This window comes from Ctenocephalides felis, unplaced genomic scaffold, assembly GCF_003426905.1.
Source record: "Ctenocephalides felis isolate EL2017-DRISC unplaced genomic scaffold, ASM342690v1 CF-g0.4_SCAFFOLD_01170, whole genome shotgun sequence".
Lineage (NCBI taxonomy): Eukaryota > Metazoa > Arthropoda > Insecta > Siphonaptera > Pulicidae > Ctenocephalides > Ctenocephalides felis.
This window is the reverse complement of record NW_020537324.1, coordinates 10236120-10260784: the sequence shown is the minus strand read 5'-3', so window position 1 is coordinate 10260784 and position 24665 is coordinate 10236120. Positions and strand designations below refer to the sequence as shown.

General features: G+C 28.5%; 2 protein-coding genes across 2 annotated transcripts in view; one reads left to right on the top strand and one right to left on the bottom strand.

Moving 5' to 3' along the window:
* Positions 1 to 24665, bottom strand: part of LOC113366129 — a 62851-nt gene that overhangs the window by 29266 nt on the left and 8920 nt on the right. The gene's annotated exons all lie outside the window — the stretch shown is intronic.
* On the top strand, positions 10610 to 15429 carry LOC113366197. The gene is made up of 4 exons (XM_026607763.1): positions 10610 to 10664; positions 12069 to 12435; positions 14047 to 14588; positions 15337 to 15429. Exons 2-4 carry the CDS (start codon positions 12069 to 12071, stop codon positions 15427 to 15429), a joined length of 1002 nt encoding a protein of 333 aa, XP_026463548.1. The 5' UTR covers positions 10610 to 10664.

Genomic DNA, 24665 nt, shown 5'->3' with positions numbered 1-24665 from the left:
AACTTTCAATAAAGACTATAATCAGCACCTGGAAAATATTAGTAAAAGCGTACGCTGTAATTACAGTTCGTTGTAAAAATCAACGAGGTGGAAAATCAAATTGTTTATAATTATTATAGGCATATAATTTTGTAACAAGTGCTATAACTGCAGTAATTGATAGTTGCAAGTATATTGATATACTTGATTTTTTGGGTAAATTATTATATATTACATGAGATTTTAATTCTATCATGATTTAGTACTGAAAAAATTAAAAAAAGTAGACCAGAGCTTGAAGATCCGCAAGTTAACATTCCATCACTTTTTCCATATCTCTAAAGCACGTAAAGTCAAGAATTTTTTTAATAATATTTGAAAGTAGAGGAAAATTGATGTATAACCAGCCTTCACCTCGATACTTACGACGTTGCTATCGGGAGATAAACGGCAATGTTTTTTTGGTCTTGAGCACTGTTATTTAGTTAACAAGACCTCAATATAATTTTTATGTGTACGTTATTTAAATGTTTTGGTAGGTGTATTGTTAATTTTAAGTTAGATTCAACAGTTTGTTTTATTATATTTATAATAAGCTCAAACGTGATCGGTGTAAAAAGGACCAACTGAACCTTTATCCTGTCAAACGTGTTAACAATAATAATTGGTTATTAGAGAAGTAAATTAAGTGAAGAAAATCAATCTTACAAGATATGAATTGAATAAAGAATTTTTCCAACTCTTCTAAATATGTCTGACAAAATACCAGATCAGGGTTAAACACATGAATGATGCATGAAACTTATATTTTTGTTAAGCAATTTTACATGAGATAAATTAAATAAATAGTTATTCCAACTGTGCTAATGAATACTTCTAACAAAGTACCAGATCAAGGTTATATACAGTGTTATCCCTGTAAAAATGTACCCATGTCTACATTTAGCATTAGTTGAATAATGTAGCAATTATTTCGTAAAATCACTTAAGTTAAATATTGTAGCAATTATTTCTTGAACCTTTTTGCCCTTTGGCCATATCATTTTAACGCGCCATTGAGAGTAAAAAGATCAAGGTGACAAATTTTTGAAAAACATCAAAAAACACATTTCTACAATGATAAATTAGTTGGGAATTTTACAAACGTAGTCAGATAGTTGGTTGTTTGGTATGTGTTATGTGTTGCCATATAGTTCATATAGTTGAAAATCATATTGGACCTTTGTGCCTCACCCTTCTCTATAGATATTATTGAGGTATGTCTATTATGTATGTAAATAAAAGTTATCATCTGGTGAATTTAAAAGGCCTGCCAATGTTGGTTTCTAAAACCATTTGAAAATATCGCTGACGTGCAATTGCAGTATATTGCGCAAACAAAAAAGCGCGCAGTTTTATGGCACGCGATTTGTCTTCGTCTTGTTATTTGCTAAAGTTTTCTTTCTTATGTAAGAGTTTTATATAGTAAAGTATTGTTGTTTACGTAAGTGCCTCAATGCACTAAGAAAACACCATTTAAATTGCAGGAAATATGAGATATATAGAACGCTTCTAGATATATTCCAATTACAAGAAAAAACCCCTTATAGATATTTAGTTATTAGGAAATTTACTAAATCCTAACTAACTAAATTAACGTATTTTAACCTTATGAAAAAGACGTTTGTTTTTGCCAGAAAATGGGATTTTCTAATTTTATATTTTCATCAGCTTTGAAGTCATTCCAAATTGTTTAACATTAGAATTCGAAAAAAAAACAATGACGATATTTAATATCACATAAAAAACATTAAACACCAGAGTACGTTACCCATATCTTTACTTGTATACAAAAAATAATTCAATTATAAAATTTTATCAAAGGAATAAAGGACCTCTCAAAATTTAAAAAGGTCACATTATCAAAATTGTGGCTAAATCTCAATTAAGGTCATATGCCTATATAGAAAAATGCGTGCATATGCAATGCCATTTACACCTAGTTTAAATAACCCTTTTTTGTATTGAAATCAGTTTACAAACTCTTTTACCCATCACAATTTGTACCAACTCAAACTTTCATTACAGAAAGCAATTTCCTACTGCCATCAGTTATTAGAACTTTGATTAATTCCTTGTTATTCCTTAAGTTATTTTAAAAATCGTATAGAAGTTTAGCTGCAGATATCGATTTCTTTGCAAAGTATATTATAGGTGCAATGATCCCACTATAGAAACTTAAAAACATGCTCTATTCCAGGTCAGAGGTGTCTAAAGTTGGGAACATAATCGTGATCAATATAATAATGATAAGAAACATATATTGTTTTTGATTTTTATCATTTCCTTATTTTAATAATCGATAAAAAAAATATTTTGCAAACCAGCATATATTCTACAATTAAACAGTTCTGAAGTTAATAAGAAAAAAACGAAATATTACAAAATAAAGTTTATAGCACAGTGCTACGCTTGTGACTTATGTGTAAATGTTCCACATATATCAAAAAATCATTTTTCAACTCATAATAAGTTGCAAAATTTACGAGATATTTCATATTGATATTTTAGAACTATTATATAAAAATACTTGCAATGTTTTATAATACTTTTACTACGATAACATCGTACTTGTCTAGAGAAGCAGTATATGAGTAACGTAAATACTCCTTAACATAGAATGTTTTCCCAAACTTTTATTTTTATCATTCGATTGATTCGGATCTGTTATCCGACGATGTATAGTTTGGAAAAGTTTTTGATGAAAATAAATGATCGGACATAAAGACTACGCGTCGCCAAAACTGCAGTCGAAAATAAAGGATTAGCGTTTACATTCGGTTCATTCAATTTGCTTGTTTACTATAAATGATGTGTACACTTTATTGATCGTGTAGTTTTGGAATGGATGAACAAGTAATTAAATAGTATTGATGAATAAATTTAAAAAATAAGGTTCAGTTATGGTTCTCTTGAAACTTATATTTGATTCCTCTGCTAATGTTGCTAGATTTTTGGAGAAAAAATATGTTTAAATGTAGTAGAGCTTTAAAGACAATTTATCAATTTATATGATCAAGATAAAAAAATTTAATAGACATTGATAGTGTAAATAAGCTAATTATTTTTGTGTAAGATATTTCCACCTATATTGGAAAGTTGCCCAAAGAAGTGTTGAATATAAATCCTTTAAAATTACCTCAAATTTCCTTACTATATATTGAAACATAGCGCATCTGATTGCTGTTAAAAAATGAACCAAAATGTCATTTTTTTAAGTATTTTTGCACTTGTACGTTTGAACGCTAATTCTTCATCTGGAGATTTTAGTTATTTATATACAACAATTAATATATATCAAGTGATTTAAAATTTATTAGTTATTTTAATAATATTGAAAATTCCAATAATATTAAAATAATTGGAGTTTCATATTTTATAATATATCAAATACAGAAACGTTTTGGCGGTTTTATTTTTTCAATATTGATAGATATCTATCCATGGATTTTTGAACAAAGTTTTGGCCATTTTAATTCTGTCAAATATTCAAAGATATTTATCCACGGATTTTTAAACAAAGTTTTGGCCGTTTTGTATATATATATCGTATTATATAGATATATAAATCGTGGTTGCACGATAGTTCTAAGCATACTTACTTCAATTTTATATTAAAATTATAACTTTGTTAGTTTTTTAGAAAATTGAAATTGTTGACAAAACATCAAATCTTATATAAACAAGGAGTTATATGAGTTACTGTATGTTGCTTCAAATTTATTTAAACGCATTTCTATGATCAAAATCATATCAAGATATTATTAATAAAAATTGAAAATATATTCATAGTTATTCACATAAAACTTTAAATATTAGCACGAAAATAATTATGAAAATTTTTCGATCTTGAATGATGTTTTTACCCGAATCTCTTATATTATACGTCTATTATATTTGTTTAGTTTCAATGTATTTCTAATTAGTCGCACAAACTTAATAATTTTAAAATAGTATTATTTAATTTACTTGAAAAACAATAGCCAATCATAATATAAAATTATTCTATCAGACTATGATATGGTTTTTATTATTTTGTAAAGATCTACTCATTATATTCATTGCTTCTTTTATAATGAACTAATTAATTGATTTTATTTCAAGGTTTTTGTGCTGGGTGTCGTTGCAAATATGCCAATTGATGGGTGATTTTCTCGACAAGTTTTCATTATTTTTAATTAATTTTCCACGTATTTATAAATCCTTTTATTTTTGTATGAAGACATTCTTGATAAACATTCATATTTTCACATAACCCGAAATACTCTGGTTCGCCATCAAATATTTCGTTTGTATATCTTACAATATTGATCAAGAAACCCGCAACTCGCAAAGCGAAATGCAAAGAACAAACCCATACTAAAAATGACAAATGAGCTGCCTGTGTAAAGTTTTGTTTGTTATTATGCGGAAAAAGATCGGGTTGCATCGAGTGCATCGAACTCTGGCGGGAACACCGTTCCGACCGCCGACATCACCGCCGCGGTTGACAGCCGCCGTCGCGAATGCTGGCAGCGGGCCAAAAGGCGACGCGATCACTCATACCGGAAGATGATGTCGTATAAAATTGCATCGAAATGATAATAAATGCTACTGCTATGTATGGGCTTGAAATTTTAATATTGAACAAGCAAGGGTATCCAAGAATAAAATCCAAAAACTTTGTTTAAAAATCCATGGATATATCCAGAATACATTTGTTATTATGTAATAAATAATATAAAATTTATTGATTGCACATTACCAATATATGTTTCATCTTAACATCAAACTACCGAATTTCGAAACGGTCCAAAGATTTTCCTAAAAAATTATTTCTTATGTGTGTAGTTAACTTGAATGTACGTGTCAAATCGCTTGAGCTCAATCATACAGAACGATTTGCCATTATTTCGTAGATTTTCTTTCATAAAACAGTCGAACATTACAGTAAAATTCCATAACAAGTGTTGGAATATGCTCTGGGGACACATCTATATGCCTTGTATATATTGTTGCCATGCAAGGAAGGAAACCGACAAAAAGAGAACGATATCTTTTATAATTTTTACTATAAGTGTAAATACAGCCATGTTATATTGTATAAATAAACATGAAAATGTGAAAGAAACTAATTATTAGAATGAGAATCACTTTTAGAAAATAATGCAATTTTGCAATTAATTTTTCAGTTTCATCCCCTAATTTCTAAATGTTCAGAGTTTCTGTTAAATTTCTAATATTATCTATAAATATCAATGTTAAATTTAGATAGAAATATTATAAATAAGCAGTAAATTAAAACGCGATTTATATACCATATGTACACAATTTATAATAATAGATTTCATAAACCAATATAGACCGATTAGGTACGCGTGTATGATTCTATTTATAGTATGCCAATATTTATGTGTCAAATGGATTGACAGATTAAATTTACTAGAGTAAACGTTTCCAAGTCGAAAGTCACCCCACATAGTATAATCGCAACTATATTTATGAATTTTATTATGATATATATGAAAATTATAATTTGGAATAGAGCCAAGCTTGAGACTTTTCTCGAAACCATTTAAACAAAATTATTGTATTATCAATTTTTATGTTGCAAGATATAATATGATTCTGTTTTGAAAACAAGAAAAATCATTAAGAGGGGTAGTTTGCTGTTATGCACATATATAGATAAATACAAAATGAAATATTTTAAGTATGTAGAAACAAAAAACTTCAACAGTTGTTTATTTATCGACTCAGAATGCTGACATATCGCTAATGTGTCGGAAGAATTGCTAATTGCAGAAAACACGCAATGTGCCAATAAGTGAAATAAATTACCTTTAACTTGTTGAATATTTAAGTACGTGCTTCGTATTTTCAATATACTAGTTACCAGCAAAGTATACTTAGATAAAATACTAATTTTAATTTGATATTGCTCATGCATAGATTTTTATTTTATTTTTTCGTGTGTATAAGAAATTAATTATGAATTAAGTTAATTTCCAAAATTACTTTTTGAATGTATAGGTACTTTGTAATTTAATGTAATATATAATGCAATATACTACTTAATGTAATGTATATAATGTTATATACTACTTAGTATCTAAGCCTATTTATTTAAGTACTAATCCAATTTTTATTTAATGTAAATATTTAGCATCCAAGTCTATTTTTTTAAGTACTAATCCAATTTTAATTTTGTGTGAATATTTATTATGTTAATATTAATATCATTTCTAAAAAATAATCTTTATTTTGAATGATACAATATATTTATTTATATATATATATATATATATATATATATATGATCTAATTTTTCTTTCATTTAGTGAATAAAAAATAAATTGTCAATAAAGAACTCTACCGAAAATACGGTGGAGACGCCGAGTACGCTCCGGCTGGGAAGAAACGGTCTGAATTCAGAATTAAAGGTACTGATAAATCACAAATGTCTCTTTTTCGTGTATTTTCCAAAAGCGCAATACGTGTACATTTTATGATAGCATGTGTAAGCGCTTCTTATAAGACAATATAAATAAATGTAAGCGTATCAAGAAGAGCTCTCGAAGTTTTCGTACAGTAACGTTATGTGGGCCTAACTCATCCCAAGATCTAATATAACTACCAGTCGTCTGCCCACGCAAACGTGTACTGACGTCATAGCCCTGCGGTAGGTACACTCTTACAAAAAGTGCTTTGGCCCAGTGTTCCCAAAATTTTGAATCATATTTATAATAATTCATTCATCATTACCAGGAAAAATATTTGCTAAAAGGAGTAATTAACATCCTAGATAAATAAATTATTGAAAAAAATGAATCTAATATTAAGTTCCTGAATGTATGTAATATTAAATATTATATTCAACTTCTATAAGCTTTCAGAATTCTAATTACAAGTTGTAGGCAACACGAGATTTGAGCTCAGAACTTTTGTAGTTGCTTTGACATCAACATTTTTGAGAATTTTAGTAAACCACCAGTTATCAAATATATTTAAAAATAATAATAAAAATAATATAACCATATAAACTTATAAACTATATAACACAAATATGATCCAGTAAAAAAAATACAGAAGAAATTTTATAAGTGATGTTTGAAAAATATAATTTAAGAATTGTCTATCATGAATATCTACAATTTTTGATGATATTGTGAAACATACGTCTCATTTTGAATATATGTGGGTATCATATTTTTACTTAATTACACGATTAATACGAAATTTATAAATAGCTTTAATAAAAATGTTTTGCAGTTATAAAGCGCTAAAGATATAAAACAATATAATTCTTCATGGGCGCAAATTTCGTGCGGACGTGCGTGTTTCCGCGTGCAATTAGAATAATTATGATAGCGCTTGAATAATTGAAATACGAGGCGCTTTCGCCGAATCTGTTTATAAAGTACCCAGAAATATCATTCCAGGTATGCGACCTTGTTACAACAACGTTCCATGTATCAACATTGATTAATACAGCGATTGCAGTTTCATTATATTTGCTACTAATTACCAGAAACATCTGAAGCGCATTAAACATCATGTGATGATGAGGATTAATGAGGATCGTTAAAAAATATATAAAGTGATAACATTTTCATTAAGTTCATGAACTAAAATATTTCATAACAACCAATTAAAACTAAATAATACTCATACTTCATTTGAAAAATAATCGATTAGATATGAACGAGTAATTCTGCTAACAAATATTTTTGTTATTTCTGCTAACATGTAAATACTCCTTTGAAAACTTGATTGATTGAAACTTTCACGCGATACTGTTAAATAAATTATATCATAATTTTTATGTCACATATTTTTTTCCAAATTTGGTGTCAGACAATTCAGAATGACTTGAAATGTAGAGCATTTTCTCTATAAATTAAAAAAAATTGGCAAAAACTGCAACTTCGTCGGAAAGACATCCTTCACTCATCATAAATAAAAAAAAATTCTTTAGTACAAAAACGTGTTTACGAATAAAACTTTTTACTATATTATTTATGTCTATTACATGAACGAACAATTTTTACCTTGTGATATTGTATGATAAAGATATTTGCAATGTTTGAAAGCTCCGATAAACTTTTATTTTATTCTGTGAACATGTGTTTATCATATGAAGAACATAGGCACCATAGAATAACGCATCTGATAAGTTATTCTGTTCTATTCTTAGAGCGCGGGAATAATAATATCTTTACATAAAGCTCAAGAAAGCAATATCTGAGGATATTTTGATTCGTTTTCACGTCAGTACACACACAAGGAGTTTAAAAAGTGATTTGAATCTATAATATATGGAAATTATTCGAAATAATAATTTATACATAGCTATATATACACATATATATATATATATATATATATACATATAGTTTCTGTTTTAATATTTTTAATAAACTGACTTCAAAGTTATATGTGGATCAAGAAGACAATTACGCTTTCAACTCGAGCTCCATGACCTCCCAATGATTTAACAGTAATTCTTCACTATACGTAATGTATTATTACCTCTTAGAATTGCTGAAAGCTCATTAACTGACAAGGTTCTTCGAAACTCTACGAGCTTTTGTTAACTTTGCGAACTTAATTACATGTTTTAGATATTGGATTACCAATACACAAGGACATGTGTGGCTCCAGAATTGTTCTCACATATATCTCTGAAACTCAAGTACATCTCCTATAAATAGAACCATTGCAAATAACATTGAAATGCTTCCAATTGTTTTACAGGGTTAGTATGCGTAACCTTTCATATACATAGTTGAGTAATTGCTTGTATTGAGTAAAAGATTGATAATTTTTTATTAAAATACTTTTGTCTAAGAACATTTTTTGTATTTTATAATCAAATCCTTAATTGTGTAGCTTTTTATTATTTTATTATTTTTTTATAGCTTACGAGTTATTTAAATCGAACTTCTTATTTTTTCTGTATTTGAAATAAAATCAAGGACTTAATGGTTTGTGGGTAAAAAGGTCCACTGACATAAACGGCAATGTTTGAAAATCCATAACAAAAGTATTTTATTTCGTTGTTAGTTGTGAACACTGTTGTCTAGTTTACAGGACCTTAATATAACTTCTAAGTATACATTATTTAATTGTATTATGATATGGTTTGTTAATTTAAAGTTAGATTCTAAAGTTTATATTTTATATAACTTCTATAAAAGCATACATCTAGGTGGGATAAAAAAGGAACAACTGAACCTTTACCTTGGCAAAGGTGTAAAAAATATAGTAAATAAAATATAGTAAATGAAAAGGTGAATTTGGTTAAAGAAAGCAACTTTACTAAAGATAAAATAAATTAGTAGTTATTCCAGCTACTATGAATATTCCTACTACAACTTCCTGCTGATGAATATTGCTGACGAAATACCAGATCAAGGTTATTTACAGTGTTTTTACATCTCTATAAAAATGCACTCATAAAATTTATATTTTACATTAGTTGAATAATGTAGGTATTATTTTGTAAAATCTCTTTAAAACTGAAATAAGGCAATGGACCTGTTTGCCCTCTGGCCGTCCCAATTTACCACAATTATGGTGCAAAATTTACTAAGAAAAAATTTTCAAAAAGCAAAGCAAAGCAAAAAAATATATTTTGTCTGTCTGATATGTAATGTTTGTTGTGATATAATTCGTTTAGTATTTACAATATAATTGCTCAAAGTCAAATTGGACCTTTGTGTCTCGTTCTATATTATATGTTGTATATATATATATAAATATATATATATATATATATATATATATATATACTATTAATATATAGCTACGTAGTTAGATATATATAAAAAGTTAATGACCAAACAATGATTTAATCGCCTGCTATCTAAATATACGTCTCTATTGACTATGCGGCATTAATCATGAACACAGACATCAATGTCAAATGAAAAATGATGTAGTAAAACTGAAAATCTGCTGAGTCACGTCTTCAAAAAATACAATCGGATCACATGCATATCTTCCCAAGCAAAATACACAAACGCATTAGCCGAATGTTCTCGTGAACATATACAGATGCAAAATCATGCACACATGCAAGATTTCTGCGTCACAAATCATTCGTTGCGTCATCGCACAGACTCCCACTCAGATTTTCGCATTTTGTGAATGAACGCGGAGTCCCGGAAAACTATAAGGGGGTGCAACGGGGTGCCGCGGGGTGGTCGAATCTGCCCTGGATACCCGGAAAACGCGCTGCAATTTGTACTGGAGCATCCGAGATCCGGGGCCAGCATCACAGACGAACGTCCTCGGCGTAGAGTAGTGCTACGTCTCGTCGTAGCACTTGTAACGGCAGTCTTTTACCGCGCGAGACTACGCGATCAATATCCAGGGACCAATGGGCACGTAGGCGTGTGACGTAGAGGCCCTTGCCTCGGCCCCCCTCGTCCAAGAACCGGAGTTTCATTCATTTCGCGTGGGCGATCGGTGGGGAGGACCCGTATATAAGATAATTTCTCCGGTCGTCGGTGTTTTTATGCTCCGAACTCCTGAGGATGCATACCGTTACGTTTTGAAATAAAATTCGAACGGAATATATAAACAGTTTTCTTGATCAGGCGTTTTGTGCATATTGAAAGTGAAATTTTGTGATTGTTAATTGGATTTATACTATCAACACGGTGAGTACAAACATTTTTTATCCATAACATTATACGAATTTGTTGATAAAACGTTTTGCAGTGCATAGTAAATATTTTAAATATATTGTATGAAAATTTTAAATAAACATGAATAAACAATGGTCAATGTTAATGATTGTGTTCATTATGTATTTATTCTATATAACAATTTTAAAAAAACTATTTATTTAAGTATATTTATGATAAATAGTTTCATGGTATTCAATATTAAAAATAATTATGTAAGTTTTTATTTAAGAGAAAATATTTAAATATTTTGTTGAATAAATGTTGTTTTTTGATTAGTAGAAAATAAGTTAATGAGTTCCTATTGTTTGATATTCAATTTAGAGAAATGTGAGATAAAATTGCCTATTAACTCAAAATATATTATATTAAAGCATAAAACACCAAACAATAAATTCTAAAAAAAATTTTAATTAATTTATATTATCAACAACATAGAGAAAAATGTGTTTGAAATTTAAGCTACTAAATTGATGCCGACAATATTACATTTTTTTCTAAATATATATATATATATATATATATATATATATATATATCTCATGATATAAATACGTAGAGGGCTCGTGGTGTAGTGGTCGAAATATAAATAGAGCTATAACAGGGATACCTGTTGAAATTAGGTCATATATCGACCTCATTTTTGATAGTCTCCTGGGCCTATCATTATTCCAAATATCTTAAAATATTTTCAAATGATAAATGAAACATATTTATTATTTTAAATTAAAAAACAACTTGATAAACGATGGAAAATAATGAAACTAATTGAAAGCTGTCGAAGCTTACAAATTAGCAGAATTTACGCTTCAACAAGTTGTTTAATTATAAGTGATAATAGATAGTAATATATAGAAATTATCGAACATACAATTAAAATGTTATAGGTTTTTATAAAGTTTTGCAGAGTGAAGTAAAAAACATATGTATTAAATACAAAATTAAAAACCAAGAGGCGTAATTTATAAGAAGTAATTTCAAGACTATTCATAGCAAGAAATGCATAGGTACTATGTATAGCTGCAAAAATAGAAACCATCATATTTATGTAATTCTATTTCAAGTTTAAAATTTATTATTATTATTTTAATAATATCATTATTATTATTTATTCCAATAGTTTGAAATGTCGAAATCTTATTATATATTTGTTTAGATTTTATTTTATTTCAATTTATGAGCCGAGTTTTTTTATTGCAGTACAATAGTGCTAAGTTTATTTTAGATGCAATAAAAGCATACAGTCCAAATTTGAATCTAATCAATCTGAACAAGCCTACGCGTAATGGCATCAGCATCTGATTAGAATTTTATCATTCATAATTTTATTTTGAGCTCCAAAATCGCCATTTTTCAATCAATTATCCTTGTCTCCAGATGCGGTCATTAGTCGAAGTCCTCCTAATCTGCATCGCAGTTCCGACGCTATCTTCAGCATATCCCATGTCAAACGGCTACCCAATCTACGGCACCAAAAGGTACAACAGACCAGGAACTGGTTCAGCAGTTCGATCGTCTTCCCTGGCTCCAATTTCATCATGGCGACAACAACCTTCAGCAGTCCGATACTACCCTGAGCAAGCTTATGCAGAAGCCCAGCAACAAGACGATATGTCTGGGTTCTATTATTATCCGGACAGCAGACGCCGTCGGTATCAGCAGCAATATTTATACTATCCGACGAGATACGCAGTTAGCGATCCGGTTGAAGATTTGGAGGACACCATGCGACGGGAAGAAGAAGGTAAAAATAATAGATTTGATAAAAAATAATTTAAATCCATTTTCAGGTTTCGTAATATTTCATAATAATATTGAATAATATAATATTTATATTACTTGACGTTCTTATTATCCATTACCCAATGCGTAATGATACTGTTGTGACTAGACGCAATTTATAAATAATGGAAAAATAATGTACGCTTTAATAGCTATTGTAATTTTTTACGATGACGTACTAATAAAATATTGACTTCAATATAGAATATTCGTTTATAGTTATGGATATGAGCATTTTATTGTAAGAGCTTTATTAAGAAATGTGCATAGAGCTTTTGCTTTATCGAGACAAATGATTTTATGGCATACATAAAGATTTATACAGACGCTTCATTTTAAGTCAGATATTATTTAAAGATATTCATTTCAATATAGATTTATTTTATGGCAATGTACCAATGAACTCTTATGAGTAATTTATGACAAACTCGTTTTATACAAGCTATGGATATCATGTATATAATTAAGATCCGAAAATAACCATATAATTATTATTTATTCATTTGAACTTTTATTTGTCGCTTTCGTCACTGATTTTCAATTAAGTGGCACAACTAGTGTAACCGCCTAAAAAAGGTGATTTTTGGGAATTTATATTAAAAAAACTACTTTATCAATCGTTTCAAAATTTTAGGAATATATTTATACATGCTTTAAGAATACATAGTAAAATTTTTGAAGAAAAAAATTGAATATTTTTCAAGTTATCGTCGATTTCCAACGGCGCGACAAAAAAGGCCCTTCACTGCTGCAGTGATTCCGGCCTTCTAAGTGGATGAAATTTAAAAAATTTGTTTTTGAGTAATCGCTGCAGCAAATTCGGAAAATGCTGTTTAGAGAAAAACGCGTTTAAAGATTAAATGATCGTTATACTATATACTATATATATACTCTTTAAATGGCTCAGAAACTATTTAAGATATCGATTTAAAATTTTGGTATGTTATTTTTGAAGGTATAATCTATCGAAACTAAAAATTCGATTTTTTGAAAATTTCATACTAGTTGTGCCCCTTAATACATTTGTACAGACGCTTTGTTATAATTGATATATTATTTGAAGATATTGATTCAAATATGAATAGATTTTATGACATGGTTCCGAAAAACTATTTTTATGAGTAATTTATAACACGCTCATTTTATATAAGCGACGGCAAATGGTCTCATGCATATAATCCTCATTCGAAAATAGACAAATACTCATTTATTCATTTGATGTTTCATTTATTTCATTCATTCGTCGAATATCAATTAACTCAGGCATTTATTTATTCAATTTATTATTCTTTTGCACATACGTTTATTTGCCGATCCATTTATATATTTTTATTTATTCAGTTCATTCAAACATTGAATTGTTTTGTGTTCATTTATTCTGTCATCCATTTTTTCATCTATTTGTTCATTCATAAACTCCGTCATATTTTGAATCGTTTAATCCTCAACTGATTTATTGGACATTCATGGTTCTACGAGATGTATTGATATTTAGATAATTCACACTATTCAATTTAATTTTATTAGTACTAGGTTTAAAAAATATTTAATTATCAATTTTTTTCTATTACAGGGTGGTACGACGACGGTGAAGAGGCTAACTTAATGAGAGCATACGCACCTGCCGATTACTACCCAGCCTACTACACAAAATACAACGCTCGACCAAGGCAGCATTCCTACTACCCCGAAGATTACTATGATAATCCATTCGACATGTACAGAACACAACCATACCAGACCCCAAAACTCTACGAGGATCAACCTCATGAAGAAGATTTCAAAGACAATAGCAAAATGTCTCTAAGACATTTCGAAAGAGCACCTTACGACTATGCCGACGGTGAAGATGAAGAAGATGCTTGGATCAACTGGGGTTCCAAAAGGTCACCTAGTTCCAATACAAAATCCAATGGAAACAAAGCTGGAACGACGACAACGACAAACCCGTCGGGTCAGAAAGAACTTGTTCAGCCGAGACCTGCTGTGCAAGCTTTCAAGCTTCCGGAATTATTGGAGGAGGAAAATAATTCTTATCACGAAAAGAGATCAGCACCTGGGGTTTATAATACGATTAGGAAATTAATCGCTATGGAAAAGGATCTTGGAGAAGAGGTAAATAAAATTACTTCTATATATTGATCAATTTTCTGCACTTGGACAATTACTATCATCCAAGTCCATATAATATAAAACTTGTTGTCAACTCTATGTATTTTTACATTTTCTAGTAACAAACACTTTCTGTTAATTTTTCCTTTTTGTTCTAAATATGTTTGGTTCTACATAATTTTTATGTACGACACAATTTTTTGAGTATTAATTTTTACATTCAAATTATCTTCATGGTACCAGCAAACGATTCCAGCACTCTTCGCATGCAAATCTTAGTTGGTCACAAAATCCAAAATTATACTAACAGTTTCCAAAATTTTCTATATTCCAAATGACCTAATTGCAAAAATTACAACGCAAATAAATTGAGTTTATAAAGCCCTGTATACATATAATACATTTTTTTCGAGTATTCTAGTTAACATACTAGTATAAAGTTCCCGCTAAGTTTATGGTCAAATATTTTTATAGATATTAATTTTATTAATTTTAATTGATTTTTTATGATAATGCAATAATTATGTTTCCGTTCTAATATCTCTGATATATTTTTTTCTCAAGTTAAAGCCTAAGAGCTGAATTATGTTTGATAACGATGTGTACAACCATTATTAACACAGCATGAACCACCAACAACCACTTAAGAAATATATTTTTAGCACTATGTATTGTCATGTGTAAAAATATTGAAAATATGAAACTGACAAAGTTAATTAATTTATCTCAAAATAATTTCTTTTTGTTACAGGTGGAAAAGAAAGCTCCTATGAAAAAAAGGTTTGTGGCCAGCGGCGAAGATTTTGTGCAAGAATTGAATAGTCTGAAAAAACGTAGAGCGTAAGATGATACTAATTTATAAAATGAACTGCAAATCTGATAAAATATTTAAATATTGTATTTAAAAATATTAATTAATTCCATTAATAAATTTAAAATTTTATAATATCTATTGTTACTTGTATTATACATGTTTATGTTTTTAAATGTGATGAGTTATTTAGTTCGTAAAACGAATTCAATATTTAAATATTTTATCAAATATATATGAAATAATCAATGACATGAAAATGATAATTATCGCTAAGGTTGTCCAAAGCCTGTATTGTACATTTCTTCATTTGAGACTGATCGTGAATAGATAGCAAAAGCGAAGGACTATATAACAGGATAATTACTAATAGTATAAATTGATGTATATTAAATAATAATTATCAAAATATATAAATGAATCGCTGGCAGCACAAAATCATGATAAGACAAATATCGTAAACGTTTGGATTTTTTGTAAAAAAAATACTATTATATTTATATAGTGTATAGTAATGGTAAAAATGTCTACCTGTGATATAGTCCTCATTTAGTTACTATCATATTATATTTATATAAACTACTAAAAGGTATTAGTGTAGATAGATATTGATATATTTTAAAGTGATTTCTAAATTCCGCCTAGAACTTCAGCATGCTCTTATAAGAGTCCCAACATGGGCCAAAGATTTAAATTTTTAAATGTACATAAATATTTAATTAATATAAAATATAAGACTTTTTAACAATATTATTAGCCAGCAATATTTATGCAAAGATTATCAAATTTTAATACTATTGGTCTAATTCCATATTGAATTCAATTTTATATCTGTAACATGTATAAGGGATACAGGTGCCATGGGAAAGATAAATTTGGGAAATAGTAAACTAATATTCAACAGTTTTAAAAAATCTTACGAAAATATTTGCCAACGCATTTTTTTTCATATTGCAAATATATTGTATCTAAAATAGGCCTATTGTTTTTTGTCATATTTAAATTTAACTTTTTTTTATTTTTTCCCATGGTATCTTTCCCCGTTGAGCTGTTTTGTGGCTCTGGGCCAATTTAAACGATAAAGTTCTGCCAATATTAATGTGAGTTGTAATTATTATTTAGTTTTCGAATAAGCACATGTTATACAAAATATTATCGCAGACCTAAGATTTCTGTGATAATGCAATCTGAGAAAAATGGACTGCACCGTAGACAAGTGTTCCCGTGTAAGTTATCTGTAAATAAGTTATAAAAATGTTTGTCTTTTGATACAATAAAACTTTATGTTAAAACAAATTTGATATTTGTATTGTCTGAATCTCAATTCTCCGTGTCAATTATTAATGTTCTTCATCAAAATAAGGGCCATATGGACGTAAATAATAATGGTAATAGAATCATTTATAATTTCAACAGCAAAACGCGTATTTTTACTAGAGTTTTTTTTAATAGTTTTTCTATGGAACTATGTTTTCTGAATGTCGTTGAATAAGTTAGGCTTTATTTTTTATTTTGCACATTAATTGTTTAGCTTATAGAACTTGATGCAGAGTACAAATATTAAGAACAAACAAAAATAACTTCTGGTAAAAGTCAGATATAACATATGCTCAAAAACATTTTTATAACTAATTTATATATTTCAATTTAGCTACTGGATGTTTTTGAAAAAATTGATTTTGAATATCAGACCTAGTTTGAGGCCTCAGATATTTACTGATTTTCAATAAGTCAAATGAATGTTTTTCTATGATTTTTATATAGATATACCTACATGTCATAGATATTATAAATTAATTGACTGTCCATTAACTGCAGAGTTCATTCTTCTGAACTGTTTAAAGCTTTAATGTTTCAATAAATGGAATAATGTAGATATAAGAATAAGATTTTGAAATTTAAAATATATTGAACTAATTTTTTTATCGATGCACTTCCAGTGCTTTTTAAAATATGTGCACTCAACTGCATTATATAATTTTTAGAAGCTCAATCTGAAACTGTCAGCTTAAATTTGAGTTTTCCTTTTGATTCAAGCGTGAGATTTTCAAAATATTCCTCACAACGTACCTAATGCATTTAAACTATATTTAATAGATGTTCATAGAAAATTATAATGTAAAGAATTTAAAACTAGATTCGCTTATTTTTATATATTGTCGATGGTGAATGTTAAATATTACAGATATTTGATATCATAAGGGATAGAAAATAAAACTCAAGTTTATACTTTAAAAAGAATTTTTGATCGGCTCTTTCTTGTTACTTTGGCAAAAACATCGATCATCAATACATGTTGAGAGTGCTCTATTATTAAAATGACATTATTTGATAAACTAACGCAATCAATTTGACATTGTCAATTTAAAAATATATCAAATTTTGTATAATCGAACTTAAAGTTTTTGCACTATACAACATAGATATTTTTTTATAATAGAAAATATATTGATAACAATAACCTTCTTAAATTAAAGTCTCTTCAAAGTTTTATGAATTGCAACTATGTTTTCTTTAGCACTTTCTGAAATATTCTCTAATAGCTAATATTTACATATCTGTCTTTTTTAATTCAATATTAAGCAAAAATCAATTTGTATTATTATTTAATAACCAATACTTTTATATTATCTTATTTTGTAATTATAAACCGGTTTAGACTTTTTTTAACAAATTTTATATATAAGATAGATATAAGAATAAAACTATAAAATATTATATCTAAGTCAATATGCTAAATTTTCTAATATATTTTAATAAAATTACTTTATATTTCAACATTTATAGCTTCCAAAATTGATGGCTTAAACACGGTGTTGGTTACCAAATACAATATATAAATTCATGTTATATATATATATAGAAAATTATCTGAGTCAAATTAATTCCACCCTATAAAAATATTATATGTCCATAATTTCTGTATGATATAAATAAAGTATAGTTACAATAATGAACATTATATAAACGACTGATTGTAAAATATTCTCAAATATAGTGAGTGTGAAGAATAAATATTGAGTTTTATTTAAAAAATATGTAAAAAAATTACAGATTTGTGTTTAGTTTGAGACATAAAATTGTCAAATCTTAAAAAGTTACTAAATTGTTAAAAAACACATCATGACTCAGTATACAAAAACATATCGACATATTTGCAGAAAATATAGTAATTTCATAGTTGCTTCTGTTTCTGGCATTTTTTTAACATTTGGAAAAAGTTTTTATTTAGCTGGCCAAATTATTCTGAATCGTTTTACACTACAAATTATGAAAAAGTATGTGAGCCAAAAACATCTTCACCAATTTGAAAAAAAATTCATAACTAACAGATAAGTGCAAAATTTTTCGTAAATGTTTTTGCCCAAAATTTTCAACCAGTTTTGAAAATTCAACAAGTTTTTGATAGATATTAGATGGGATCATGCTGATTAGTCGGTAAAGATCGGTCGATCAGTTTTTTTACTCATAAATATTAATATATCCACAATATTAGGTCGAATATTTGAACATATAGGGAAGTTCATGCAACTTGCCTCAAGCCGCTCACATCTAATTTTAATTGTATTTAAATATGTAGAAAGATTTTTTCTAATAAATTCAGCACGAATAGACACTTTGATCTAACTTTTTAACTTCAGCTTTACCTCTAGAGGAAATAATAGTGTTTTAATACGACATCACAATCTATTGCTACCTGCACAAGTACGCGAGTAAATTCGTTTACGAGAAAAACCACTTATTGTCAATCTCGTAATAAAAATTATATTATAATAAATAGCACATATCAAACAAATTACTGTCTGACTATGTTCAGTGAAATTCCCAGCTAATTCAACATTAAAAATGTGTTTTTGCTGAGTATAAAAATTAAATACTTTTGTTATGGAATTTCAAACATTGGCGTGTATCTCTCGACAGCAATGTTTTCAGAATCAAGATAATGGTTGGTTATACATGTTTTTCCCATTACATTAAATTATTGTTTAAAAATTCTTGGCTTTGGTTATTTTTGAGATATCGTCGTTGGACTTTTTTATCCGCGGACCTTTAACCCTCGTTCTACCCTATATGAAAATAATTTTTATAGTTAGTCATTATGAAATATATTGAATATATATTTGGACGTTAGCTTGTAGAAGTTAATATAGCGCAAAATATTCGATTGAACAGTAAAGGCTTAGTTTTGATCACTAACTCATGAAATTATTTAACGTACCAGACCGGTAACATAACATAATTATGTTATCCTAGAATTAGCTGACTCAAAGTTTAAAAGCCTAATTGTAAGGTGACCATAATTGTTGGTGAGCTAAAAATTTATATACACATTTTTTCAGTTGATATTTTCTAGTTGAAATATATTTAAGAAATATTGTCATTCAAAACATTTTTGAAAATCCGGGACAAAACACTTAAAACTGGCACAATTATTGCTTTTAAAAAAGACCGGAACCCAAGACGGAAAATCTGGATGTATGGTCACCTTACTAATCGCCAAAATCAATTTTGAACTTGATCTAATTTGATCTGATTTAAATTGTAGAACCTGGATGGAAATTTTGGTTTTCCGTACAAAAAGTTGTAGAATCCCTATTCGGTGTGTATAAATCGCAAACGAAATTAGGTCACGGGGTAATGGGGTCGTCGAACCAGGCGCCTGGATGCGCCGGGACGCTTCGCTGGGTCGTCGACACATTGCGGCCGACGTACCTTATCCGGGGGCACTAACTCATTCCAGATTCAATTTATTCCATATAAAGCCGCAACTTCAGCACACCATAGATTCTTTATTGCTCTGAACCACGGTACTTTATTCGACCTGCATTTCATGAAGTAATCACCAGGTTGGAAAGAATTGCGATCGCTAACTTTGAAATGGATATAGAGTTTGCTCTAGAACAAACATAGAAAACTGATGGGATGGTACTCTACAGTGCATAATGAAAAGCATATTTGTAATATACAATTGTTTTTGAAATACGCAGATACTCAGACAAAATACCTAACATTTTCTCAATACCCATAAGCCTTATACAGCGCACTGCATTAACATTTATAATGAGTACACAATTGCTTTTTACTTCTGGCTTCTTCAGAGCGAAAGGATTAATACTGAAATCGTTATAAACAAGTATAACGAGAGGGCTTCCTACCCTACTGAGGCCAACATAAACAAAGCCTACGAACTGGGGCGAAGCGTAGCAGCCCCGTAGCAGCCCGTCAAAGATCAAAGGTTACATTGTTAGATAACATGGATGCTGTAAACAATTCTGTTCGACATTTAATTAGTCTATGTAACAATGTTTTACAGGAGAATACGCTGTATAAATCGTTTTTGTAAGAAAAACGATTTATTTCTAAAAACATTACTTTTGATGTCTATGCCTTCGTACTTCAATTCATATTCATACTTGTAATATGATTGTTTTTTAAATGTCTCAAAATATTTTAAAAAAACTATTTTTACTATTTCTCAGGCACACAAGTTTTTTTTTCAGATTATAGATAGAGCTTTAAATTTCCCCTAGAAAAAAATTATTTATTAAATAATAACTTTTAAATATAATTAAAACTTATATAAAAATATATTTATTTTGCATGTATTATAAACATGTGCATTCGTATAAAAAATTGCATAAGTGTACATTAATGTGAGTTTCATTTCATTATAAAAAAGTTTGCTAATTAAAATAAAATAATAGCCTCTAATGAACGTACACGTGATATGGCTGGTTATTAAATATAGTTGTTGATTGCAATGTTTGTTTACGTTTCACGTAGAACTTGATTTCACAACGGTAACAATTAATTTATAAATTAATTAACATATAAATTCACTTTGAATGCCAAAAATTGCTCACCAAATATAATACAGATAGACAATAGATGGATCCCAAAAACCAATTTGCATAATAATCCTAATAAACAATGATCCAAAAAATTTTATTGTCACAATTAACTAATAAAAATGCAATTTTCTGCTTGTATGTTTGTAAACAGATTATGGATACGGTAGGGCAAGTCCATAAAGCCAATTGTCTGCAGATTGCATGCAATATTCAGTTGTTCCGAATTGGGATTTCACATAATCTATGTCTCTTTTATATGGGTCATCTGGATTTCCAGAAGCAATACGATATTTCAGCGATTGTTACCGTCCTCGTCAGTCAAGCACGCTCTATCACCTATCACCATTTCCACATTCTTCTGACCTAGTTTTCTATCCTTAAACGGAGAGTCAATGGAAAAAATATTCTTTATTCAGATTTTGGATGTCAAATACTTTCGCGTTTAATAAATACCAAAAAGGTTTTCCGAGGAGATATCAAACCTGAAATATTTTAGGCTAAAGCCCCAAACACTCGCACTAAAAAAACGGCAAAAATAAATATTTTGCGAAAATTACCCTTTAAGACAAAAACTGTGTAGTTGGCATAATCCAGTGAAAAGATTTTTAATACAAAACATAACATGTATTATTTAAAAAAATATGTATTTCAACTTCCTCGAGAAAGAAAAAAGTGTATGCTTTTATGTTTCTCGACGTTCAAGTTGTTCAGATTTCAGTACTTACAAGATTCACTTAAAAAAAAATCCAACTTTTCAAAAATTGTAATTAAAAGTTTATTAACTGAGAAGTAGAAACATGATTAACTACGTATAGAATTAAAAATAACAAAAAGATGTTTTAAATATCATTATGAATTTATTATTATTTTAAATATCAGTACTGAATTTATTATTATAAAAATATATTTATTAAAATATATTTTATAGTATTATTATTATAATATTTATAATTAAACAATATTTTTATTTGACATAGTTATCTCTGTTAATTTCAGCCTATGAAGTTATAATTAAAACGAGCGATTTTTATCTTTTATGTGTATTCACCATATTTGTTTTTTAAAAGATGAAAGTCAATTTAACTAACTTAAGGGGTATTCTAGTGTAAAAAATTCAAAAAAATCGTTCTTTTTTATTTCATATTTTCAAAGTTTAACTATCTAAGAATATGGGTACGAGAAGGTTTTTGAAAATTTGAATTATTTTCGGAGATATAGGCATTTTACTGACTCGGTCTCCATACTGATTTGGCTTCACGCAAAACTTTAAATGCGTTTTTCTCAGAACAGACTTTTTCAGTACTCTTGACACGATTCCTTGAGTTCTACTCGACCGATTCACTTGAAATGTTCAGAAAATCTTGTTTATAGACCTATCTATAGCCCAAACTAGGATTATCCCCAAATTGCAATTTTTACTATTTTTAAAAAATTCGAGAGACTCAAAAAAACAATTAAAAACTTTTTTTTCAAACAGTCGCCAATTTGTAAAAAAAAATTTTTTTACTCATCGCTAGTTCGGGCGATTGCGACATCATTCCAGATTAATAATCTTTTTATTTTTTGCATTTTCGATGGCTAAGAGGGCTGAAATCATGTCAAGACTGAGGTGCCAAATTTTTAAGACCACCCACTTCATCAGCTGCCAGTTTTTACAATTTACAACTTTTATATTTTTTAATTTTTGTTTTGTATTTTAATAATATTAATAAACAAGTGGTACAAAATGGATAGTAAAAGCATTCATTGCTTTCTTTCATGACACTTTAAAAATGGTCTAAAATTCATCGCTCCTACACTAAAATACCCCCTTAAAATGAGAAATTTAATATAATAATACAGTCAAAAACTATTGTAGATACCGTATTAAACCATGTAATTTTTACGCAGTCAAAAGTTAATATTATTGTTTTGAAGAATGTAGAACTTGATACTATCTTTATGATATTTACTGAAATTCTTACTGGGTTAGTACTAAAACGATCGATTTTCATCATTTCCATGTATAGATTATAAGTTTTTCTATAAAGAGTATTAAAAATATCGAATTAGAATAAGAAAATTATAAAAAATATCAATTGTTCAATAAAGTTTATTAAATCTAAAAATCTATTTTTTTATAACAAAATATTTCTCAAAATTTCTAAGACCCGCTTTGTAAGTTATTTATGTGCATTATTTTAAAATAGAGCACATCTCTCAGCCCTCCGTCTACTAAGCCGTAGCACACAAATTCTACGAACTGCTACGACGCGGCTTCTATCGTAACCGGAGACAACGGCTACGGCTCGTGAGTAGAAATAATCGCGGTGCATTGAACCCCCGTAGCCGGCCAATAGGCTGCCGGCTGCCATCGAGCTCAGGTTGCATCGGAACTCGTACAATTCCCCCTGAATTCATAATGCACAATGCATTTCTGAATAGAATTATTAATGCAGCGATGCAATGGACATTCGAATAATATATTGTTAAATTAATCCCGACAATTGCTACGGGGTACGTGCTGTTATTTTTAGTTCAATCATTTGCTGTTTATGAGTGAAATCAATTAGATTTATATAAATAGAGATTAATTTATTGAATTGATTGTCCAATTATAAATGCAATTATTATTGCATTCAAATCAGTCGCCTATTTAGAATAATATATTTAAAATAAATCTCATGGAGAATAAAATCATTATTTACGTATGTACTTTTAAAAATATTTGTTGGGCGTACAAATAATATGTTATCATATATGAGTAGTATTTTATACTACGAGTGAAACGAATATCAATTATTTGAATTTGACTCTACACTCTATTTTTGCACTAACTTCATTTCGTAAAGTTATAATTACGAAAGTTTGAAAGCGTGATTTGCTTCATCATCGGCGGAAAAAAATAACAGCAAAAAATGTGTTGCAAACGGTGTGAAGCTTTGTGACAAAAAATTGCTTAATTAATGTGTTATGTTTCATAATTAAAATTTTTATTGTAATCAATATATTTTTTAACCACTGTAAAAAAAGTCCATCCAGTTATGATTTTTTTAATCAATATTTGAAAGTAGAGGACAAATGTTGTCAGAAGATAAACGGCCATGTCTAAAAATTTATAACAGAATTAATCTATTCCGTTTTTGGTTCATTTGGTTGTGAGCACTGTTGTTTAGTTCACGAGGCCTTAATGTAATTTTTAAGTGTAATTATTTAATTGTTTTATGAGATATATTATTATATTATATATTATTATATCAACAAATATTCTTCTATAACCTTTACAAATGCTTACATGTAGGTCGGGTAAAAAGGACCAGCTGAACCTTTACCCTGGTATGTGAAAACAATAAAAAGGTAAATAAAATTGAGATAAAAAGCATTTACAAGAGAGCAATTAAATTAATAGTCATTTCACTTGTGATTGTGATGAATATT

Excerpts from the sequence above, each read along its gene's own strand:
- LOC113366197 (XM_026607763.1), top strand. The coding sequence starts at position 12,069 with ATGCGGTCATTAGTCGAAGTCCTCCTAATCTGCATCGCAGTTCCGACG. Across the intron at positions 12,436-14,046 it reads CATGCGACGGGAAGAAGAAG|GGTGGTACGACGACGGTGAA; the intron begins GTAAAAATAATA and ends TTTCTATTACAG. Across the intron at positions 14,589-15,336 it reads AAAAGGATCTTGGAGAAGAG|GTGGAAAAGAAAGCTCCTAT; the intron begins GTAAATAAAATT and ends TTTTTGTTACAG.